This window comes from Haliotis rubra, unplaced genomic scaffold (genome assembly GCF_003918875.1).
Source record: "Haliotis rubra isolate DU_JTF1 unplaced genomic scaffold, ASM391887v1 Scf1148, whole genome shotgun sequence".
NCBI lineage: Eukaryota > Metazoa > Mollusca > Gastropoda > Lepetellida > Haliotidae > Haliotis > Haliotis rubra.
Genome location: NW_025765057.1, coordinates 52,316 through 74,149, shown reverse-complemented (window position 1 = coordinate 74,149; position 21,834 = coordinate 52,316). Strand labels below are relative to the sequence as shown.

The 21,834-nt window shown below is 40.5% G+C and overlaps 1 protein-coding gene across 1 annotated transcript; it reads left to right on the top strand.

The window, feature by feature from the left end:
* The first annotated feature begins 4 nt into the window (after window positions 1-4).
* Window positions 5-21,571, top strand: LOC124253999 (coiled-coil domain-containing protein 74A-like). The gene is given in 9 exon segments (XM_046687855.1): window positions 5-55; window positions 2,561-2,728; window positions 2,730-2,949; window positions 12,222-12,317; window positions 13,453-13,509; window positions 15,358-15,496; window positions 16,114-16,303; window positions 17,200-17,378; window positions 18,391-21,571. Coding segments are annotated over 8 exon segments (1,134 nt in total). The 5' UTR covers window positions 5-55; window positions 2,561-2,614; the 3' UTR covers window positions 18,530-21,571.
* The last annotated feature ends 263 nt before the right edge of the window (window positions 21,572-21,834 follow it).

The window sequence follows — 21,834 nt, the reverse complement described above, 5'->3', positions numbered from 1 at the left end:
GTAATCTACTTCCGTAAACAATGACGAGTGCCCGGCAGACGTGTACTTTTTTGGTGTAGGTGCTTTGACTTATCAAGTATTACTATGTCTTTCCATCAAATATAATTTGTTCGATTTATATAAATTAAATTGTCATATGTTATGTTTCATTTTGGGACGTTGACATGATCACTTTAGTTTAGAAAGAATCAAGAGTTATCTACCCTCACAAATATGTCGGAAGAGTCATTGACAACGGCCTTGACAAGTGGTGGATGTTGTATTCATTAGATCTCAAAACGCATTTGAGGACAAGGTATGACGACTGATCGCAGTTGGTTGAAATGTTTCTAGGTTTTAGCACTTATACTGTCACGTATTGAAATATTGAAATCCGGAACTAACAGGTGCTCGAAATTATGTGTCCAATAGAAACCACGAGTCATTCATATATTTGCATATCAATGAGCTCCCACACATACCTTTGAGCACCTCTGCTTGCCAATATCGCTGACTGTCCGTGACGGGGAAGGATAACAAAATGGTTCTTGAAGTCGAACAATGGACGTTGTCATCTACTTAAACACCGCATGATATATGGCACCTGCATCGTTATATGGTTGTGTTTTGAAATGAAACTGGCATAATATTTGGAAAGGATATTCGTTCACACTCTGAGAGTGAGTACAGTTTCTATGGACAATAACACAACACTGTTACTGCATTGGTATAAAAAAATACTGTGACACTGTAACATATCATTTGCACGTCATTCGTTGGATCTTATGTTCTTTTCGTGTCCACAAATGAGATTTGTATTTTTGTATATTTGAATGCAACTTTTGCTAGCTTAATCCTGTTGAATTGTGATATGAATGTGTCAATTCTGTCACAGGATAAAATAATGCAGTTAAATATACATGACACTGAATATCAAGCAATGAGTATAATTGATTTTATAAAAAAACATTCCTATCAGTATTATTATGTTGTGGAATGCTGTTGAAATCGGCACTAATAACATCAATTAATACTATTATTTTATACCGAAATATTCCGTCATAATTGTGCAGTAAATATAAATGCTATTGTTTGGTTTTATAAAGCATGTCAGCTATCAACAATCTCAACATGAATGTAAATGTTGGATGAATTATTAACATAATTTCTTATCACTGCCAACTCATACTTTATAATGTTTCATATGCATAAGTATATCATGTATATGACTTCAATAGTGAAGAGGTGTATATCACTAAATATTTACATGATTAATCTGTAGTCATATTTCAACATTTGCAATGTAGTAAAGGCCCTTATAGGTAGGTAAACTAATTTTACAAGTTTGTTTCATGATAGCATGCTATTATTTATTATAGGGTGTTTATAGAACTTGTGCAAGGCAGAAGACATTCTCCATATAGTTATTATAAAATCTTGCATTATCATAGAAGTCTATATAATGTACTGACAGGAGAAGTTTGTGACAACATAAGTGACACCAAATTGTGGATGGCAGGATATAATATTTAAAACAATATGTAAACCCTGACAATGTTTATATTATGAGATCATAAATAAACACAAAAACATTTGGATAATACAAGGCAAATCTTATACCACCTGAAGAAGGGGCAAGAACTAGCTCAGAAACGTTGTGGACAAACAAATAAAGAAGTTGTTATCCATAAGATTTGTCTTGCATTACTACACCAACTTCTAAGTGCCTTTGAAGAATTTCATTTGGAAAATGTTGAACATGTGAATAGAAGTAATGCACAATATGTGTCTTGAAATAACTGTGGGTGTTCAGGAACGAAAACATGTATGACCAATCTGTATGACCAATGACTAAATTCACAATAATAACAGTGTATTATCTAGTCCTGGTGAAATGACATTCACCTAGTTTGATGATGAATCTAAATTATCATTCTATTTGGTAAACTTAAAATTCAAATTTAAGGGACAACTTAACATCTTTAAGTGTGAAAAGATGAAAATATTTCTTTGCCTGGAGTTGAGTGAGTTTAGGTTTACACCGCTTTTAGCAATATTCTAGCAATATCACGGCTGGGGACACCAGAAATTGGCTTCATGCATTGTATTGGGGAATCGAACCCGGGTCTTCAGCATGTTGAGTGAACGCTTTAACCACTAGGTTACCCCTCCGCCCCCTGGAGTTGAATATTTATGGAAGAGAAATACATTTTGCTTAAGTGCAAGTGCACATGCCCCATGCAAGTATTTTTATCCTTTTTTCAATTTTTCTTATGAGATAATATAAAGAACCCAGAATATTTTTATCCTTTTTACCCCAGTTTTTCAGATGAGGTGATATGAAGGATCCTGTATTTCCAAGCAATACTTCCTTCAACCCAGGAGGGGCGCTGGGGTAGCCCAGTGGTTAAAGCGTTCACTTGTCACCATATTCGATTCCCCACATGGGTACAATGTGTGAAGCCCATTTCTGGTGTGCCCCACCGTGATATTGCTGGAATATTGCTAAAAGCGGCATAAAAACCAAACTCACTCACTCACTCAACCCAGGATATTTTTTATCTTTATTTCTGTTTTTCAGATGAGGTGATATAAAGAACCCTGTATTTCCAAGAATTACTTCCTAAAAGCCAGGATGCTGAAGCAGGGGTTTGTGCAGGAGAAGGTCAACGACCTTGCCATGACCCACTACCCCCATCTTATGAACAATTACCCCCAGTGGTCCAGAGTCAACACGCTGGATAAAGCGAAGATACCCAAAACCGTTTGTTAAAGACAAAATACAACCAAGCATGGAAATGAAACGTGAAGGTGACGAGGAAGACGGGAGTCTGGAGATGAACGAACAGCTTAACCCGGCACAACGGGCACAGTATCTGGAGAGGAGTTTGGTTTTTCTCAAACGGCAACATCAAGAGGTGCTAAGGAGCTTACATGAAGAAATCGATGCCTTAAAGAGGGAAAATAAAGGTATGTATAAGATGCGGTATGAATGATCCCCACCATCACATGCTATTTTAATAGTTTGCCTGTGGGCTACTGAATTAATTCATTTGGAACAGAGTATTCATAATTCTTTGAAACTTGCTATTCTCCAAGTCTCTGATGAGTGCTGAAGAGCAGGGGTGGAAATAACTTTAAAATTGCTAGTGTACTCCGGTGGACAGTAGCACATGTAAAATCACTTGCCCTGATAATTTTTCCACTATACCAGCTGTTTTCTTGTTGATTTTTTACATAAAGAACATAATTAACATTGGAAAGTCAACTGGACACCGGTACAGTGTGATATCCAAATTTGCTTGCCCGACAGAAAAAAACACTGGACTCGGGCGTCGGGCAATGGGTTATTTCCACCCCTGAAGAGATGTTATCATATGGGATACTATAACTCACACTTAGGTTTTGAAAATACAAATTTTGATAGAAACAAACAATGTCTTTTAAACTGGACAGGAACCTGAGGAAATCAAGAATTGCTTCATTAAGGCTTTTGGTATTGCATAAAGGGGAGGGAGAAAGTGAAAATAATGCGGTTCAAGGATAGAGAGATGTTCTATGATGCGACCAGCTCCGTACGACCTGGTGTCTCATGTTGATTTCACACTGCTTGGTACATTTTGGTTTAGTGTCTCACGGTGAAACAGACTGGGGGTACTACAGAAATAAGTCCAAGAAATTTATCCTGGGTGAAAGCTTAAATCGCAAAATGTATCCTTACTGACCACTGACATGGTGGTGATGCAATGGTGTTTTGGACTTCTGAACCGAAGTGACCCAGTTGCAGACTTGAGGGTTGGGTAAAACATGGATTTTTCTAGATCTGCAGTGAAGGTTGATATTCTGCAACAAATGACATTAAAAATTCCCGAATTGGTGTTAAGAAATTCCAACTCATAAAATTCCACTAATGTTGCGGTTTTGTAGAGGTGAGCTGCATTTCAACAGTAATAAGACCACATTATAGATTCTGCAGAAACAGAGGTCAAAACTTTTGGTCTGTGTAATTGCCCTGAATGAAGGAATAGCACATTACCAACACAGTCTACATCCTGGTCCTTCTGTTGCCAGGTTACAGATGTACTGGTTGTGTGATCTGCAAAGAGATACCAATTCCGATTAAAAAGTAAACTTGTTATTATTTCAGTGGTGTAGCAAGCCTACCAGTGCGACGCAGTCTGACATAAACATGATCATCCATTTCTTATTTATAAACCATCAGACTACACTGAAGCCGTTGTTTTTATTCCACTTGGGTACAATGAGTGAAGCCCATTTCTGGTGACCCCAGCCGTGATATTGCTGGAATATTGCTAAAAGCGGTGTAAAACCAAACTCAGTCAGTCAGTCCACTTGGGTACAGTTTGGGAAGCTCAATACTCACTAATGTTTCTCATCCATGTAACTTGTATTGAAACAGTGGAACAGTTTATTTAGACATCCACAGAGGGTGACCTATAGCACCAAGTCTGCAGCAAATATCTGTTAGTTCCCACATTAGAATTAAATATTCATCCTTATAGTATAACTGTCTTTATTCTTAACTTCACACTAGTTTTTACAGTATAGACTCTGAGTGATTATGTAATCTTGTAAGTGAGCACTTTGTGAAATATACAACAAACCAAAATTAATTTCTCTTTATTTCTTCGCCATATATGAACTAAAGTTTAATAGCTGAAAAGTTGTTTAATATTATAACTAACAAAACCACATCACAACAGAAATCTATAGATTGTGTGAAACTTCGTGGAGACTCTAAACGTCACTGAACTTGCTCACAAATAACAAGTTTCTTTGGAAAAAAGCCTGGTCTACATTAATCGGGATCAGACACGATTTTAGGTCGATGAAATTAGTGGAGGAATTTATCAATCAGTAGTACTCAGTACTCCTTCAAAATTCTCAGTACACCTCCACTTTCAAAATGAAGTCTCAGTACACCCATACCCCCCACAAAGTTATCTGGAGCCCAGAATACACAATGCTAATTTAGAAAGTGATCAAATGTGACATGTTATATTTGGGGTTACACTTTCTCAGTAAAGTACAGATTCTAGTACTTTTGTTGGGTTGAGTCCCATTGGGGATTTGAGCCCACACTCTCAGAATCAGGCACCTAATCACTTGCACACAAAGTCAGCAATCTTACCCACTCAGCCTCCACATTCCAGGACAATGCAGTGTGACATTAGTGGACTGGAAGCTGCTGAAACGTTGTGTATTGTTTAGCCACATGACAACTCTGATACACGGTCTGATGTATCGTTTCACCCCTATTGCATAAGTGCACATGCATTTTTTCCAAGATCACAAGGCTCAAAATTGATGTCCCCACATGGGCACAATGTGTAATTTGCCACCATTGATGTTGGGATGCTTTTGGTCAATAGTGCAAAGCTCAAAATTGATGTCTGACTTCAAGATCGTAAAAGTTTCAGATATTTTATTCATCGAGATTCTTATGTCGACATTGATTGAACATTTCTGTCGATCATCAGGGACTTACCATGTTTACTTGTCAGCAATACAACTTATTTTTCCAAGTTAGAACTTTCGTAAACATTTATTGGTTTGTGGTTACTAGTTTTTATTGTGACTTGGATTCAACTTTAAGGCTAGAAGAGCAATTTTCTTCTCTACATGCATTTTCTATTGTTAACATGTACTGATTAACTGAAAATTGATCCTTTTTGAATTCAGCACAATCAATTTCATCAATATCTGATCTGATATTTATAGGTTTATTTCTGTGCATATGTTAAAACAAATCAGGAACAAATGTTACCAATTATTATCTTGATTTTATATATACTATTCACACTTTGCTAAGGATCAAATCATGGATTCAACAGAAAACTATGATGTGGGGTCAAATTTGATATAAAATATCTAACTTTATTGTAAGCATGGATCCTAGGTTTCAGTATGTCATTTCATCTTGTGGATCCCATACCTGCTATTGACAGGTGTTGTGTACTTGTCAGTGACTCGTTCCATGATTTGCAAAATGGTTGATTGGTACCATGAAAACCATTTTATGGCTACTCATGTCTCAAGTGCATTAGGTTAAATTAAAGTGACTGTTTGCCTAAAGAGGGGTTACCATATTATTATTTATCCAGTTTTAAATGGATACAATTTCAAATTATGAATCTACGTTTAAGTAAAGTTGTGAATTTTTGTGATCCTTAGCAAAGTGTGAGTGGTATATATATGTTTATTGTTGAGCACCACACTCTGACAAATTCCTTCTATATGATGGTGGTCTGTAAGTGATTGTGTCTGGACAAGACAATCACGTGACCGTGAAGATCTGGGGTAGAATAGGTCTTCAGCAACCCATTCTTGTCATAAAAGGCGACTATGCTTGTCGTAAAAGGCGACTAACGGGATCGGGTGGTCAGGCTCGCTGACTTGGTTGACACATGTCATCGGTTCCCAATTGCGCAGATCGATGCTCATGCTGTTGATCACTGGATTGCTTGTCCAGACTCGATTATTTACAGACCGCCACCGCCATATAGCTGGAATATTGCTGAGTGCGGCGTAAAACTAAACTCACTCTCACTCACTCACTCAATCAAGTGGTTGATATTATGAACAATGGTTTTAACTCACAATCCCAACATTTGTTTGTTAAACGCCTCACTTCTAGCAATTGTATTTATTATACAGCTGTCTGTAATTTATTGAAGTCTGGACCAGTCAGTCTAGTGATCAACATCATCAGCATCGATCTACACAATAGGGATACAAAGTCAGCGAATACTTTAACCACTTGGCTACCCCACAGCCCCATTTCATCTTGGACATCATTGTTTATGGCAATACTTAATGTTGATACTGTTTTGGTAAAATCTATGACTTCTAAATTAATGATTCACAGAAATTATTGCATTTATTAGGATTCAACAATAAACAATAATTGACTGAAAAGACGGAAAATTAATTTTGAAACATTTAATGGATCTGCCTTAGTAACTAATTAGCATTAAATTGATTAATTACAGGCGTACACAGGTAATTTCAATCAACACACATTTAGAATAATTAATTTTATCACTAGTCAGTACATTAATAAATCAATGTGAAAATGTCACACTTTTATCTCTAATTGATTTTTGCTATTTCACTTTTGCAATCACCTCAACTTATTGAATCATAAAAACATTTTGATCCCAAATCAAACATGCCTACCAGAAGCCATATTGAAAATCAACTTAAACCGAGGTCCTCTTAAACATCAAATGTACAGTTAAAAGCAATCTCTCTTGATTCTCATATTAACAGCAAATGTTATCCAAGCGTTGCGGGGTATATCTGACAATCCCATTCAGCATCTGCCAAGCATTAATAATTCACTTATACACTGGTCCCCTGAGAGAGCTATTGTGTGATCTTCCAGTCTATGTACCTATATTAATGTATGCAGATAGTGTTCCGTTCAATGAGGTCAGACTGTCAGGAGCTGTGTTCAAGTTATTAATAATTCATGATCACTAATAACAACTCGTATGAGACATTACCCTGCTGTCCAATATAGCCAGTTGTTTATTTTTCAGTGAAATCAAGTTTCTTATAATTTATGATCATTGCAGAGATTTATCTAGGATTAATAACAGCACTTTACCAGCACATTTTGAACAAAGATTGCTACTTCGTACAAAATAGGGATTAAAAAATGTTTAATACTTGTGGTTTTATAATTCAAGAGGTATTTTTACTTTGTGTTTACATACAACAATGTAAAATATAGCTTTAATGCCTCTGTGGAAACAGAGCCTGAGGAGGTACGCTCATCTTTATTGAGGAGCTTTTCAGTTCATATAGGGAGTACGATATTACCTGTAATATACACCCCCGACAAAAATATCCCTACTATATCTTCTGTTTGATCTACAAAAGCAATTTCAGCTTATTGTGAATTTTTTTGATTTTAATATGTGACCCTTTGTCAATTTTCGAAGCACTCAGTACATATATTGAGGTGAATGCAGTAATCGGATCTTAATGTGTATGCAGAGAGTTTATGTATGGAGGAGTGACAAGCGTATCACTGGTGTAATGGGATATGTTTGAACAGCGAGGGAAGTCATTTGTTGTTGTCATAGACAGCATGCTAACTGACTATTACAGTTAGCCTCTGGGCTTCATCTTGTCTTCATGTCACAAACAGAGAAAATTAGCCATAGTGTAAACTGTCTAAGTGTCATAATTTAAGCAATTATGGAAAGTCTCCCGTTACGATCTCCCCAACCTTGACTCACCCCTATTCACCTCCCACTCACCCCTATTCACCTCCCACTCATTTCAAGTGCTAGAAACCTGAAGATCCAGGATAGAATTGGTCTCCAGCAACCCTTGATTGTCATAACACTGACTGACTGAGTTTGGTTTTACGCCCAGCAACATCACTGGGCTTTGTCATTGTACCCATGTAATTGAACCCGGTGACTTAACCACTAAACTACCCCACGGCCCCGATTGTCATAACAGGTGACTAACGTGATAAGCTGGTCAGGCCTGCTGACTTGGTTGACACATGTCATCGTATCCCAATTGCATAGATCGATGCTTATGATGTCAATCACTGGATTGTCTGGTCCAGGCTTGAGTATTTACAGACCACCACCATATAGCTGGAATATTGCTGGTTTCCCCATCAAACAACAAATACGGAAAGAAACAAAATGTGTTAGTCTTCAGCTTTTCATACTTCAAGTATTGTGTTGAATTATGAATGTATGAAGAATGTGTAATCCTGTATAAAACTGCTGTGTTACATGAAACAGAATGTATCAAATGTTTCATGCATTTTTTATTCCCAAGTATTCATTGACATATGAACATATGTAAATGCCACTTGATAGCTGATATGAGTGAGGTGAGGTGAAATTGGGTTTAACGTCGTGCTGGAGAATATTTCGCTCATATGACGACGTGCATGTGTGTGTATGTGTTTGTGCGGCTGCTTGTACTAGCCCAAACTTAAGCTGGTTTTATAGTGCTAGCCCACTGAGATACCATGCCGCAGTGAAGCATGAATACCCCACTCAGACACATTATACTGACTCCGAGCCGACCAGTCCTTGTTGTACCCAGTAATGCCGAGCGCCAGGCAGGGACTCGGGTTCTGGCCTTGCTCTATTCTAAGGCCTTGTTGGAGCAACAGCGGGTTTCGCGCTCCCATAGCGGATTCTTCATCCGGGGCGCAGCCTACACCCGAGTCTGCCGGCTGGCTTTGGCCACTGGGTAGAGGTAGGAAGAGGAGCCGTCCCGCCAAAGGTAAGGGCAAGGAGCAGGCCTCTTCGTCTGGCTCCCAGCAGCCTTTTCGCAGTTGCGGGGGGTCTGCCCCGATCTCCCGTTAAACCTGCAGGCTGTCGCCGTGGGTCCGTCCCAGTCAGTTCATCTGCAGGGGACCACTCACGCCCTCTTACCACACGTCCCAGTGGGGGGCCACTTCTCTCTATTCCTGCCGGAGTGGGAGAAGGCTACCAGCAACACTTGGTTCTATCCACCGTCAGTGGCGGCCATCTACCACTGTGGAAGCGAGGCCCCCCATACGTCGCACTCCGGTGCCATCATGTCCGGTAGGCGGGTATACTGTGAGACGAAGTTCAGGCTTTGCTGAACAAGTCTGCAATAGAGTGCATACCACCGGGCGGGGAACAGGCGGGGTTTTATTCCACGTACTTCCTCCTTCCGAAGAAAGACGGTAGGTTCCGTCCCATTCTCAACCTCAAGGGGTTGAATTGCATGCAAGAGGTTCCATCCTTCAAGATGGAGACACTTTGCTTGGTGACCTCCTCTGTACAGCCCGGCGATTGGCTTACGTCGATCAACCTTAAGGATGCGTATCTACATGTGCCAATTCATCCATCGTTCAAGCAGTACCTCCGGTTCTCTTACGACGGGATGTATTACCAATTGACAGAGCTCCCCTTATCCACTGCCCCCAGGGTGTTCACCAAGGTCATGTTAGTGCTGGCTACCCTCACAAGGTCACAAGGAAGGCGTTGTTACCCTTACCTAGACGACTGGTTGCTCAGCGCTGTAACTCAGCCAGCGAGCCTAGATTCTACCCACACGGTGATAGACATTCTAGTTCGGCTGGGGTGGATCATAAACCTCAAGAAATCCGAACTGGTACCCACCCAGGACTTGGTTTTTCTCGGGGCGCGGTTCACAACTCACAAGGGTCTTGTCTCTTAGTCGCCCGACCGGGTCACCAGAGTACGGGAGATGGTGTCTTTGTTCCTCTCCCAGCCCCAGGCACCAGCGCGGACTTGGCTCCATCTACTGGGTCATATGGCGGCAACAATCTCTGTAGTGTGGCGGGCGCCCTATACAGCAAGCTTTAGCGAGTCTGTGGGCTCACTCGGAGGATCTGGAGAAATGTCTCACAGTCCTCCTCACCTTCAGTGGTGGACCAATGTCGGGAATCTCTCCAAGGGGGTCCCTTTGGAAATCCCGACGCCAGCTCTTACAGTTCAAACAGATGCGTCCCTGACAGGCTAGGGGGTGTTCTGGGCAGTCTGTCGGTGTCCGGACTCTGATCCGAAGCCGAAGCCCGCCTTCACATCAACGTCTTAGAACTGAGAGCTGTGCGGTTGGTTTTCGAGCACTTTCGGGAGCATGTTCAGGGCCAGATGGTTCGTCTTCAGTTGGACAACCGTACGGCCATGACGTACATCCTGAAGCAAGGCGGCACGGTGTCCCTAGCGCTCCTTCGGGAGACGTTGGAATTTCTCCTCTGGTGCGGCCAGTGCGACTGTCAGGTGCTTCCTGTTTATCTCCCGGGGCTGGAGAACATGCGAGCAGACGCTCTCTCTCGCCGTATCATGGCCCCGCACGAGTTGATGCTGGACCGGCACGGATCGTTCCAGATTGATCTGTTTGCGTCCAGCGGGACGAATCAGATACCCGTGTTCTGCTCTCGAATACCGGACCAGAGGGCGTTGGCTTCCGACGCCTTCCTGTTGGATTGGACGGGCAAGGTGCTGTGGGCGTTTCCGCCTCATTCCCCGGGTCCTCTCCCAGCCGCCTCGGCTTCTTGTGCTACTGGCACCGCTATGGCCGTCACAGAGCTGGTTTCAGGTAATTCTCAGGTTTCTGGCTCAGCCTCCTGTTCTATTACCTTTGCGACCGGACATTATCACTCAGAACGGCGCGCCATACCCCAATCCAAGGATTCAGTGGGTGGCTTGGCCTCTGTCAGGTCTAGCTTCGAAGCACGTGGAATTCCTGCAGCAGTTGCAGACACAATTCTGGCTTTGAGGCGGGATTCGACAAACGTTCAATATGAGGATAGGTGGTCCCGCTGTGCACGCTGGTGTTCAGATTGGGGGATTGCAGATCCCTTTTCTGCGGATTTGGTCAGAGTATTGGAGATTTTGCAAGCTCGTTTGGAAGAAGGCTTGGCGGCTTCGACCATTCGTGGCTACTCCACCGCTATTTCCACTTTCCACACCCCTGTTGATGGTGCTCTTCTGGGGCAGCACCCTCCTTTGCAGCCCTTTTTAGCTGGCGTGGTTCGGTTCGACCTGCTAACTGGTTTCAAAATGCTTTCTCTTTAGGTACATTTTGAAACAACTTGTAAGACAAACGGTATCTATCGTAATCTCTGTGTGTGATAGTGAGTGAGTGAGTGTAGTTTTACACCGCACTCAGCACCATTCCATCTATGTGTAATATGAACGGGTAGACTGAGGATATACCCTTATCTTTTTAACTGTATGTCTGTTCCACCAGCAAGTTGTCCCCCCTCGTGAAAAATAGCAAAAAGTGACAACAAAATAATGATCGTTTGTTTAACAACTTTTTTTTTCAGGTGTCCAAATTATGAAACAAGTCATCAGAGTTGATCTGTCAATTTCATGTGACTGGGCAAAATTTGGTTTTGTTGCAATTATTAGATTTTGTGTTTGTGAGCAATTCATCTGTCTCAAATGAAATCAAACGGACTGTACCTTACTCTATAATGTCTTGGTATTTCCCAGCTGTCTATGAATAGCATAACATTCACAGCGCCCTCTAGCCTGTATTTTTCGGCATAACAATATCCTTTTTTCAATCTGGCAGTTCTGAAAACAAATAATTCAGGGTTATGATTCACCTGCAGCAAAGTTCTGAAACAAAAAAGTAGTTTTAATATCAGCACACGAATCATATCTCACCCAATGTATCAGGATACCTATAGTATCGTAAAACCAGTGTATCATTGTACCTCTAACTTTCAGATCTCCAGTTCCGCATAATAATGAGCCAGAAGCAGAGCAGGCCTTCAAGAAGTGAAAAGAAGATGGAATCAAAAGAAGAAAATAATCTAGACAAAGGTATGTTTCTTAATTGTTTGATCAGCATTTTAGAAGTTGGTGAAACAATAATGAAGCATAAGACCTTATGGATAACCCTTTTAACTTGATAATGGTGTAAGAATCTACACCATAACATGACTCTATGCAATAAACAAGAAGTTGTTATCCATAAAGTTGTATGCTTTGGTACGTTTCTTAATGATGATTGTACATTATACTTACTGGCGAAATGTGAGGCACTAGAAGGGTATAGTCACCTGACTTATCCCACTTGGTACCCATTTTCTGCTGGGTGAACAGAGACAATTTTGAACAAACTCATTTGCCTATGGTGAGACCACATGTATCACATGTGCTTCGTTGTGAGGCAGCACTGAAGTCCTAGAAACTCTCCTGTGTCAAGCTGCCAAACATGATCACCCATCCAAGGACTCTCAGCGCCCAATGATGCTTAACATCAACTGATTTGTGACCTGGGCTCTATGCACAGGACCACCCCCACAACATTTACACATACATCACACAAAGCTATGTCTTGCGTTATGGGAAGGTCCTAAATTATGCTCAGAATGCTGTTTTTGTTTGTATTCATGCATACTGATGATGTGGCACCCTCACCAGTGGCATGAAATTTTCTTCATGACCTTTTTCCTCGAAGTTATTTCACCGACATTTATTGATAATAGATGTTATGTGAACGATAATCAATCCTTGTAATCGTTGATAGTCAGCGCTGCATACCAGTGTGACCTCTGCTACCCGGGTTTGAACTGATCTTCAGTAACCCATGCTTGTCGTAAGACGACGAACAGGATCGGGTGTTCAGGTTCGCTGACTTGGATCCCACTTATACGTAGATCGATGATCATGCTGTCGATCACTGGATTGTCTGGTCCAGACTCGATTGTTTACAGACCGCCGCCATATAGCTGGAATATTGCTGAGTGTGGCGTAAAACTAAACTCACTCTCTCACATAACTGCTGTAACTGTTTGGCTGAAATAAAGCTAATGCAATGTTAAAGTTTTACTTACTCGTCATTTGGGGTTGGGAGGCCATGAAGCAAGTCATAAAAATATGTTTTATGGGGATCATTCATGTTCATCAGGGCTTTTGATAGTCTGTGAGTGTAACCTACATTTGTTTCTCTCAGATTCTTCCTCCGATTCTCTTCAGTCGAAGATGGAAGAGGAATCGGTCAGATCGAGGGGTAGGTGCAATATGTCAATCTATGGGGTCTGTTTAAAATGATATATTACCTGCTCTTGATTAATATTTCAAAGATGTGTATACTCCTGGAGAACTTGCTATTCTACTATAATCTTGAAGAATATAGAAAGTGTCACCTTCAGTTATAATTTCATCTCTTTTTATTGATAAGATGATTTAGTTGTTTTTGGAGGCTTTTGTGTTTCGCACAAATTGGTTACCATGGTTATCAGTGACATTTATTCCCTTGTTGTGTATTTTCTCAGTCTGTGCAGAGTTGCCCCCTTGACTTCAAGGCTGTGTTATTCAGGGGGTTTAACTCCCAGTTTCAGCAGATTATGACTTTGGGTTGAGATTTGATGAATGCTGCTTCAAACTGTGTTCAGTCATATCACAGCTGGGCAGCTTATTAATGGAGGCAGTGTATTATGGAGCCTTACAATTTTCATCTCTTGACCCACCTCACAGCGAAGATCGGGGTTAGAAATGCTTGTCGTAAGAGGCGAATAACACGCTTTCTGACTTGGCTAGTACATGACATCATTTCTCATTTCCAAGCACGATGCTCATTATATCAATCATTGGATTGTCTGGCCCAGACTTGCTTGTTTACAGACCACCATCATTGTGTCACATTAATCAGATACTGCAAGCCCTGGCGTAACATTGCCCTCACATTGGGGTACATTCCTCTTTCATCTTTACAGGGTGGAAATAACTTTAAAATTGCTAGTGTACTCCGGTACAGTGGCACATGTAAAATTACTTGCCCTGATAATTTCTCCACTATACCGTCCGTTTTCTTGTTGATTTTTAAAATAAACAACATAATTAATATTGGAAAGTCAACTGGACACCGGTACAGTGTGATATACAAATTTGCTTGCCCGACAGAAAAAACACACTGGACTCGGGCGTCGGGCAATGGGTTATTTCCACCCCTGCTTTAGCGTTTGTGTTTGCCCTGACACTGTTACCTTGTGTTACATTGCCCTGACACTGTTACCTTGTGTTACATTGCCCTGACACTGTTACCTTGTGTTACATTGCCCTGACACTGTTACCTTGTGTTACATTGCCCTGACACTGTTACCTTGTTACATTGCCCTGACACTGTTACCTTGTGTTACATTGCCCTGACACTGTTACCTTGTGTTACATTGCCCTGACACTGTTACCTTGTGTTACATTGCCCTGACACTGTTACCTTGTGTTACATTGCCCTGACATTGTTACCTTGTGTTACATTGCCCTGACATTGTTACCTTGTGTGTTACATTGCCCTGACACCTTGTTACCTTGTGTTACATTGCCCTGACACTGTTACCTTGTGTTACATTGCCCTGACACTGTGGATGAGATCAAGGTTGTGTTACATTGCCCTGACACTGTTACCTTGTGTTACATTGCCCTGACACTGTTACCTTGTGTTACATTGCCCTGACACTGTTACCTTGTGTTACATTGCCCTGACACTGTTACCTTGTGTTACATTGCCCTGACACTGTTACCTTGTGTTACATTGCCCTGACACTGTTACCTTGTGTTACATTGCCCTGACACTGTTACCTTGTGTTACATTGCCCCGACACTGTTACCTTGTGTTACATTGGACGACACTGTTTGAGATCAAGGTTGTGTTACATTGCCCTGACACTGTTACCTTGTGTTACATTGCCCTGACACTGTTACCTTGTGTTACATTGCCCTGACACTGTTACCTTGTGTTACATTGCCCTGACACTGTTACCTTGTGTTACATTGCCCTGACACTGTTACCTTGTGTTACATTGCCCTGACACTGTTACCTTGTGTTACATTGCCCTGACACTGTTACCTTGTGTTACAGAGGAGAAGCTGGATGAGATCAAGGTTGTGTTCCTGGAGGAGGAGATCAAGGAGCTGAAGCATGCGCTGCGTGAGACGCGGAACCGGAACACGTATCTCACCCAGTTACTGGAACAATCCGAGGAGCAGCGCAAGAGGCAGTAAGTCAATGTACAGATAGACTCTGTGCCAAGCTGATGAGTTTCCAAGTGAAGGGACATGAAGATTGTATCCCAGTTAAAAAAAAATATAAGTCATGAAATGTGTTAAATTCCACTGATATGATGTTAAGCATGGTTATATATCCATTCTTTAAAATGTTCTGCTCAACACTCAGACTTGAAATCTTGCTGGAAAGCAAGGGGATAGATTCATATTCTTGTTTTTGTTGTAGACTTCCACTATCATGAGTGGAATACAGTTAAATGTGAAACACACATAACTTGAATTCCTAGTCCATCGCTGTGGCCTGGACTCTGTGATTAAACAGATGAACCAGACATTTAGACAGAATTTTGCAGTTTGCACAAATATATGGAATGGACACAAAATAGACCAGGAAGATGATTTTGCACAACAATTAATGTCTTACTAACTTCTTGACGTGCAGTAAAAAGATTCTGTAATTACAAGTAATTATTAAATCCATAATTCAATCATTTACAGGACCCTCATATTTCCTGTAAGGACCCTGAAATAAATTAAAAATAACTGGGTCCCCTGGACCTCAAGATTTGTAGGTCAAGGTCAAGGTCAAACTCCATACTCTCTGTTTCAGACAAGCTGCTGTGGAGAACATGAAGACCCAGATAAACCAGGGTGGGGAGGTCGGGCCCAGCAGCCAGCTTGGGGAACCCAGTCCCCCCTCCATCAACCTCTTACAGAAGGGGTCACGACCTCTGACCTTGGCAGAGAGTCATGGTGTCATTCGTCACCTACAGCAGCAGAATGAACAACAAGCACATGAGGCATGTTTACCTTCAGTCTTATTACCTCCCTGTAATCAAGGTCAATCACTTCAAATACAGAGAATATAAATAGTATTTAGTGCTCTTCTCAGTCAATTATCCGATTCACTTGACTGATTGTGATGTGCGGTGGGCGAGCTGGCTAAGGCGCCAGGCTTGTGATCCAGCGAGGTTGAGGTGTCAGGATCGAACCCACCTGTGACTGGGTGTAAAAGGCCTTGGAGTCAACTTTGTGTGCAGACTCTTTCAGTGTTGTCACAACCCCTAGTGTACAGTACACAACCCTGTGCACTTAAAAGAACCCACGAATCCGTTGGTATATGACCAGATGGTGGCCACATGAATATGTGCGATCACCTAGGTGTGGGTACAGCAATGTGCAGTGAACTTGGATAAAATACTGTGACTATGTGTCCCAGTCCACCCAGCTGTGGAGGGGTACTTCGTTAGGATGAGTTGAAAGCCACAATAACTCGGTGCGCCTAGTGGCTGCAAGAGGTGTATACTCCCCAGGGAGTTGAGATTGATAATACGATGTGCCGTTGAGATTGACATCCAATGTTAATGCTGTTGATCACTGGATTGTCTGGTCGAACATCGATTATCAACAGATCGCCGCCATATAGCTTGAATATTGCAGTATTAAAACAACAAACAAACAAATCTAGTCTGCTGGCCTAAGGTAAAAGCCCAATGACAACAATCCTCACTGAACTCTTATATAGTAAGGATCATAATCCTCAATGACTTTTGATGCCCCAATTAGTGGAAACTGATTGGAAGTGAATAAAACTGACATAAAAGTAAAACAAAATAAACTTGTTTTCTTGTTCAAGCAGTACTAGCTATAATTCCGAGAGCAAGGCTACAGTTATTTTATCGTTTGTGTTTTCCAGCTGGAGAGTTTGAAGTCTGATCTCCGTGATGTCCTGTATTCACACAAGTGGACACCCGATGCCTACCTTCTCGCCAAAGCCTACATCGCCGAGGATGACATGAAAGATGGAAGTGGACATGACTCACACAGCAAGTCAGCACTACCTAGGATACCCTTCAAACACCCAACTAGAAAACTGTAAGTTGAATTTAGTCAGGGACAATGTTTATGAGATACATATGTGAATTCTTAAATGGCTGTTTTGTTTTACTGTAACTGTTCTCATTGCCTTAGTGAAGTGAGGGGGGGGGGGTAGCCCTGTGGTATATGCGTTCGCCCATCATGCCAAAGACCTGAGTTCGATTCCCCACATGGGTAGACAGTGTGAAGCCCATGGTGTCTGGTGTACCATGTAGTAATATTGCTGGAATATTGCTCAAAGAAGTGTAAAACTCACTCACTCACTCACTCACTCACTCACTCACTCACTCACTCACTCACTCCACTCACTCTCACTCTCAATCACTCACTCACTCACTCACTCACTCACTCACTCACTAGTGAAGCGATATGTAAACACTTATAATAGCTCCAAGAAGTTTGATAATACATGTTTACAATTTCTAGAATATTTATTTTTCCAGCCTGATCAATATGATGTGATGTAAACTTATAAAATCTGAAATCATGAACACCCTCTTGGAACATGTATTGGATCGGATGGTCAGGTTCACTGACTTGGTTGACTCATGTCAATGTATCCCAGTTGCATAGATTTATGCTCATGTTGTTGATCGCTGGATTGTCTGGTCCAGACTCGATTATTTACAGACTGTCGCCATATAGCTGGAATATTGCTGAGTGCATAAAATATTGCGTAGAATAAACTCACTCACTCATCATAGTGATGAGTGAGTGAGTGAGTATGGTTTTACACCGTTTTAGCAATATTTCAGCAATATCACAGCTGGGGACATCAGAAATAGGCTTCACACATTGTACTCATATAGGTTATTGAACCCTAACTTTGAACGTGATAAGTGGGCACTTCCACCTCTAGGCTCTAATAACCCAAATAGTTATGACTTAAAAACATTACATAGTCGTGACATAGGATTACTGCCACTCGCCAACTTAAGTATATCAGAGTATTGTTAAAAGCATGCAACAGAAAACTTACAGTTTCATCCCTCTTGTTTTGATGTTCCAGGCCAGACATAGCCTACATTCAGCGAGACAATGTCACCCTTCCTGCCCTCAAGCAGACGGTCAGCAACCGGGCAATGGAGAGACGGAAACGCACCCAGATCCTCCAGAAAGCAAGAATGAGGAACGAAGTGTTACCTTAGACTGGTGGCGCCACCTCAGGTTCATACATAACAGGGCACATAGGTTGACGTATGTCAGTGATGAGTTATTGTATATCATTTCTTTTTTGTGACAGCATATGAGACTTGAATTTTCTGGGACGTGTTATTTATTAGGGGAGTTTTTAGGAGTTGGTGTACACAGATTGCCATCCTAAACTTTTACAGGCTAAGGCAAGGTTTGTGAGGTAATATTTTTATATTTCTGTTCACCGGAACTTCATATTCTACTCAAATCACCCAATCATGAATACTTCAAAGATTTGTATAGGCTATGTTCCATATCACCTGTGAATACATCGTCTGCTTTGTTGCTAGTTTCAAGCAATGAATCAAGTGACAGACTGGTGAGAGGGAGCCACAGGTTGTTCAGACCAATGAGAGGTCAGCTTACATCACACAAAGTGTCTCCCTTGACAACACCTGCAGCATGAGCTACAGCTCTGTGACCGTCTGCTCTCCACCTTGCTGTGATACAGGGCTGGCTATCGATACACGTCATAGAGAATGATAATGATTAACTGAATATCGATCAGTTGGGGTGAAACGGTATACCGCAGTATTATTAGAACTGCGGTATTTTGTCTTCGGTTCAGTATGCCATAATGTAATCCAAAAATTCTTTAGTTTCGGTTTTCGTACCATCATTTTATTAACCTTTTTATACCTTTTCTAAAATGTCTAGAAATTGAATATTTTGTCAAAATCTATGCATTTCATTGCTAGACGGACGTTATTTTCCCGGAAGTAAGTTCTCATATACTGAACAGAAAACGGACCAAAACGAAGGCCTTGTATCGCAATACATACATACCGTGTTAAGAGCGTACCGTTTCATGCCTACTGATCAATAAATATCAGAGAATTAACTTTCAGCAAATATGCAAACAGCAGATTTCACATCACCGATTAGTGATGATATATTTATGCAAGAATTACGATATGTGTACATTATTTATTTAACCAACAATATTTGAACCCGTCCCAGCCCTATGACCATCAGTTATAAACAGTCTCGTTTTATTTCTTGACTAGAACAGACACACTGGCCAGTCAATGCTTCCCCTTCCAGTGGATATGTATTCAGGGAAGTGTAAGGACACTGGGTATATAAACCATGAAACATCTACAAGGAAATCAACCAGTTGGACCAAATTATTCTATTACCATTTTGTGAATACACTAACTGACATACCCAGCTTCGATCAGAGTGAGTCAGTTAAAATTTATAGTCACATCAGTGTTTCATCCATATTGCTTTTATCAGAGCATTTCAATAAACATTAGATTAGAAGTCTTAATGTGTAACATGTTGTAATTGACAGAATCATATGCTTTATTATATTCCAATATCTTCTTTGAGAGGCATTTTAGAAGTTGTAAAGATGAAGGAAAACTATTCTATGGACAGTCAACTTTTTTATTGCAATGAGTGTGACTTTTCAGCGTAGGTACTAACACCATTTATCAAGCAAGTGATATATGGGTATATTTAGTGCAGGAATTTCAGCTACACTCCAACTAGCAAACAAGACATTCTCCCGCCTTTTTAATAAATATCGCGTCAGGCTCATTTTGACAGAAATACAGAGTACATTTGTTCCTTAAGAAATGATTTTTGAAGAGATTTGTTAATCCAGAAGATTACACTGTCAACATTGCTGTCGAGATTAACGTGGTGTCTTACTGAGTCGTGACCCACAGTTGAGGAGTAGGATTTCTAGAATGCTACTGCACATTAATATGCCTTACAAAGATATTAGTCAGGGCAGCACTTTGTCACACCTCACATCTACTCATGTTGACAAGATACACCCAGTATATTAGTATTACATGTCGTCATGTTTCATGATTTGACTGCAATAGCTTCAAGACAGAGGGACAACATCTTTTGTAATAATATTTAGGAAAGGTAAAGCTATATTTTTCTGTTAATACATTATAATAACTATGGATATGGAATATCAAACTTGATCTTTCATTATCTTGTCTGAATTATAATTTTTATTAAATTATGAAATCTGATTTCAGAAAAAGTGTAGCAAAAGAAAGCAAGTATTTGCCATAGTAAGCACCCTGACAAAATTCTTGGCGTAATCTTATAAGCACCTCTATTATGACCGACAGTTTTTATGGTATGAAATGGTACATATACGTATTTTCATTAACGTACCTTACAATCAAATGCTAGCTGGTATTTTAGGGAGCAAGCAGTAGTGTTCCATAAAGGGTACATCCGAACATATACCCCTTGAGATCCCCTCATAGATGGCGTCTATAATTACACTGCATCAAAAGTAAATTTTTAGCTTGATCAATATTTGAGCTAAGTTTATTGACTACCATTCTATCTCTGAAAACATATTTAACATGTACATGGTATATTCCACCATGACTATGTGAAATTAACCATTTGAAACCTCACGCTACGTGTTTGGTTTCAAATTAAGTTTAGAGACTATCAATTCGGTCTAACATTTTCCTCTAATTTCCAAACACAGTTTGTTTATCTCCTAAATAAATGCCTCATTTGTCACTTTTTCTCATCAACTCGGTCGCTTATTATGACAAATACAGTATCATATGGTTAGGTTTAACATGGGTGAATTGTTTCACTTACATTCATATCTAGAGAGCCTCAACACCTCATGTTTATTTGAAGAATGTTGCAATATACTGTACTTAAGCTTTTATGACTTAATAAGTTTAGCTATCATGTCATGCATTGTCTACCCTATGAGTGTGTGTTCAGAACCCAGTACACCGTTTTGGCATCTGTACATAGGATGTGGAAGGTGTATCAGGCACCGTGAAGGATAGGACTGGCTGTCGATGTAGCTCATAGAGATTGATAGTCGATTATTGATAAATATCGGAGCAGTAACTTTGAGCCAAAATGTCTGAAACAGATGACGATATTTCACATCACATGAGTGGTGATATGTTTATGCATGAATTACTAACAAAACACTGTCCTGGACATAAGATAGAAGCAGCCCATGAATGTAGTCCTAACTTTGTGTATTGTATGAATCAGAGGTACAGACAAGCTGCGTATCTGCGTAAATTATGCAAATATTTATGTGAAAACTCAATTCCTATTAAGTCTGTTGTGTACAAGTATGCTTGAATTTTTGTAAATACTCAATAAATGAGATCTTACATGCGTACACACAAAAATGTCAATCTTAGCTTGGGTACCAGTGGATAGATAAAATAACTTAGATATACTGAGAGGTTGTATTTCTGGACATGAACGTGACATCTTGCAGTCTTTCTTATAGTTT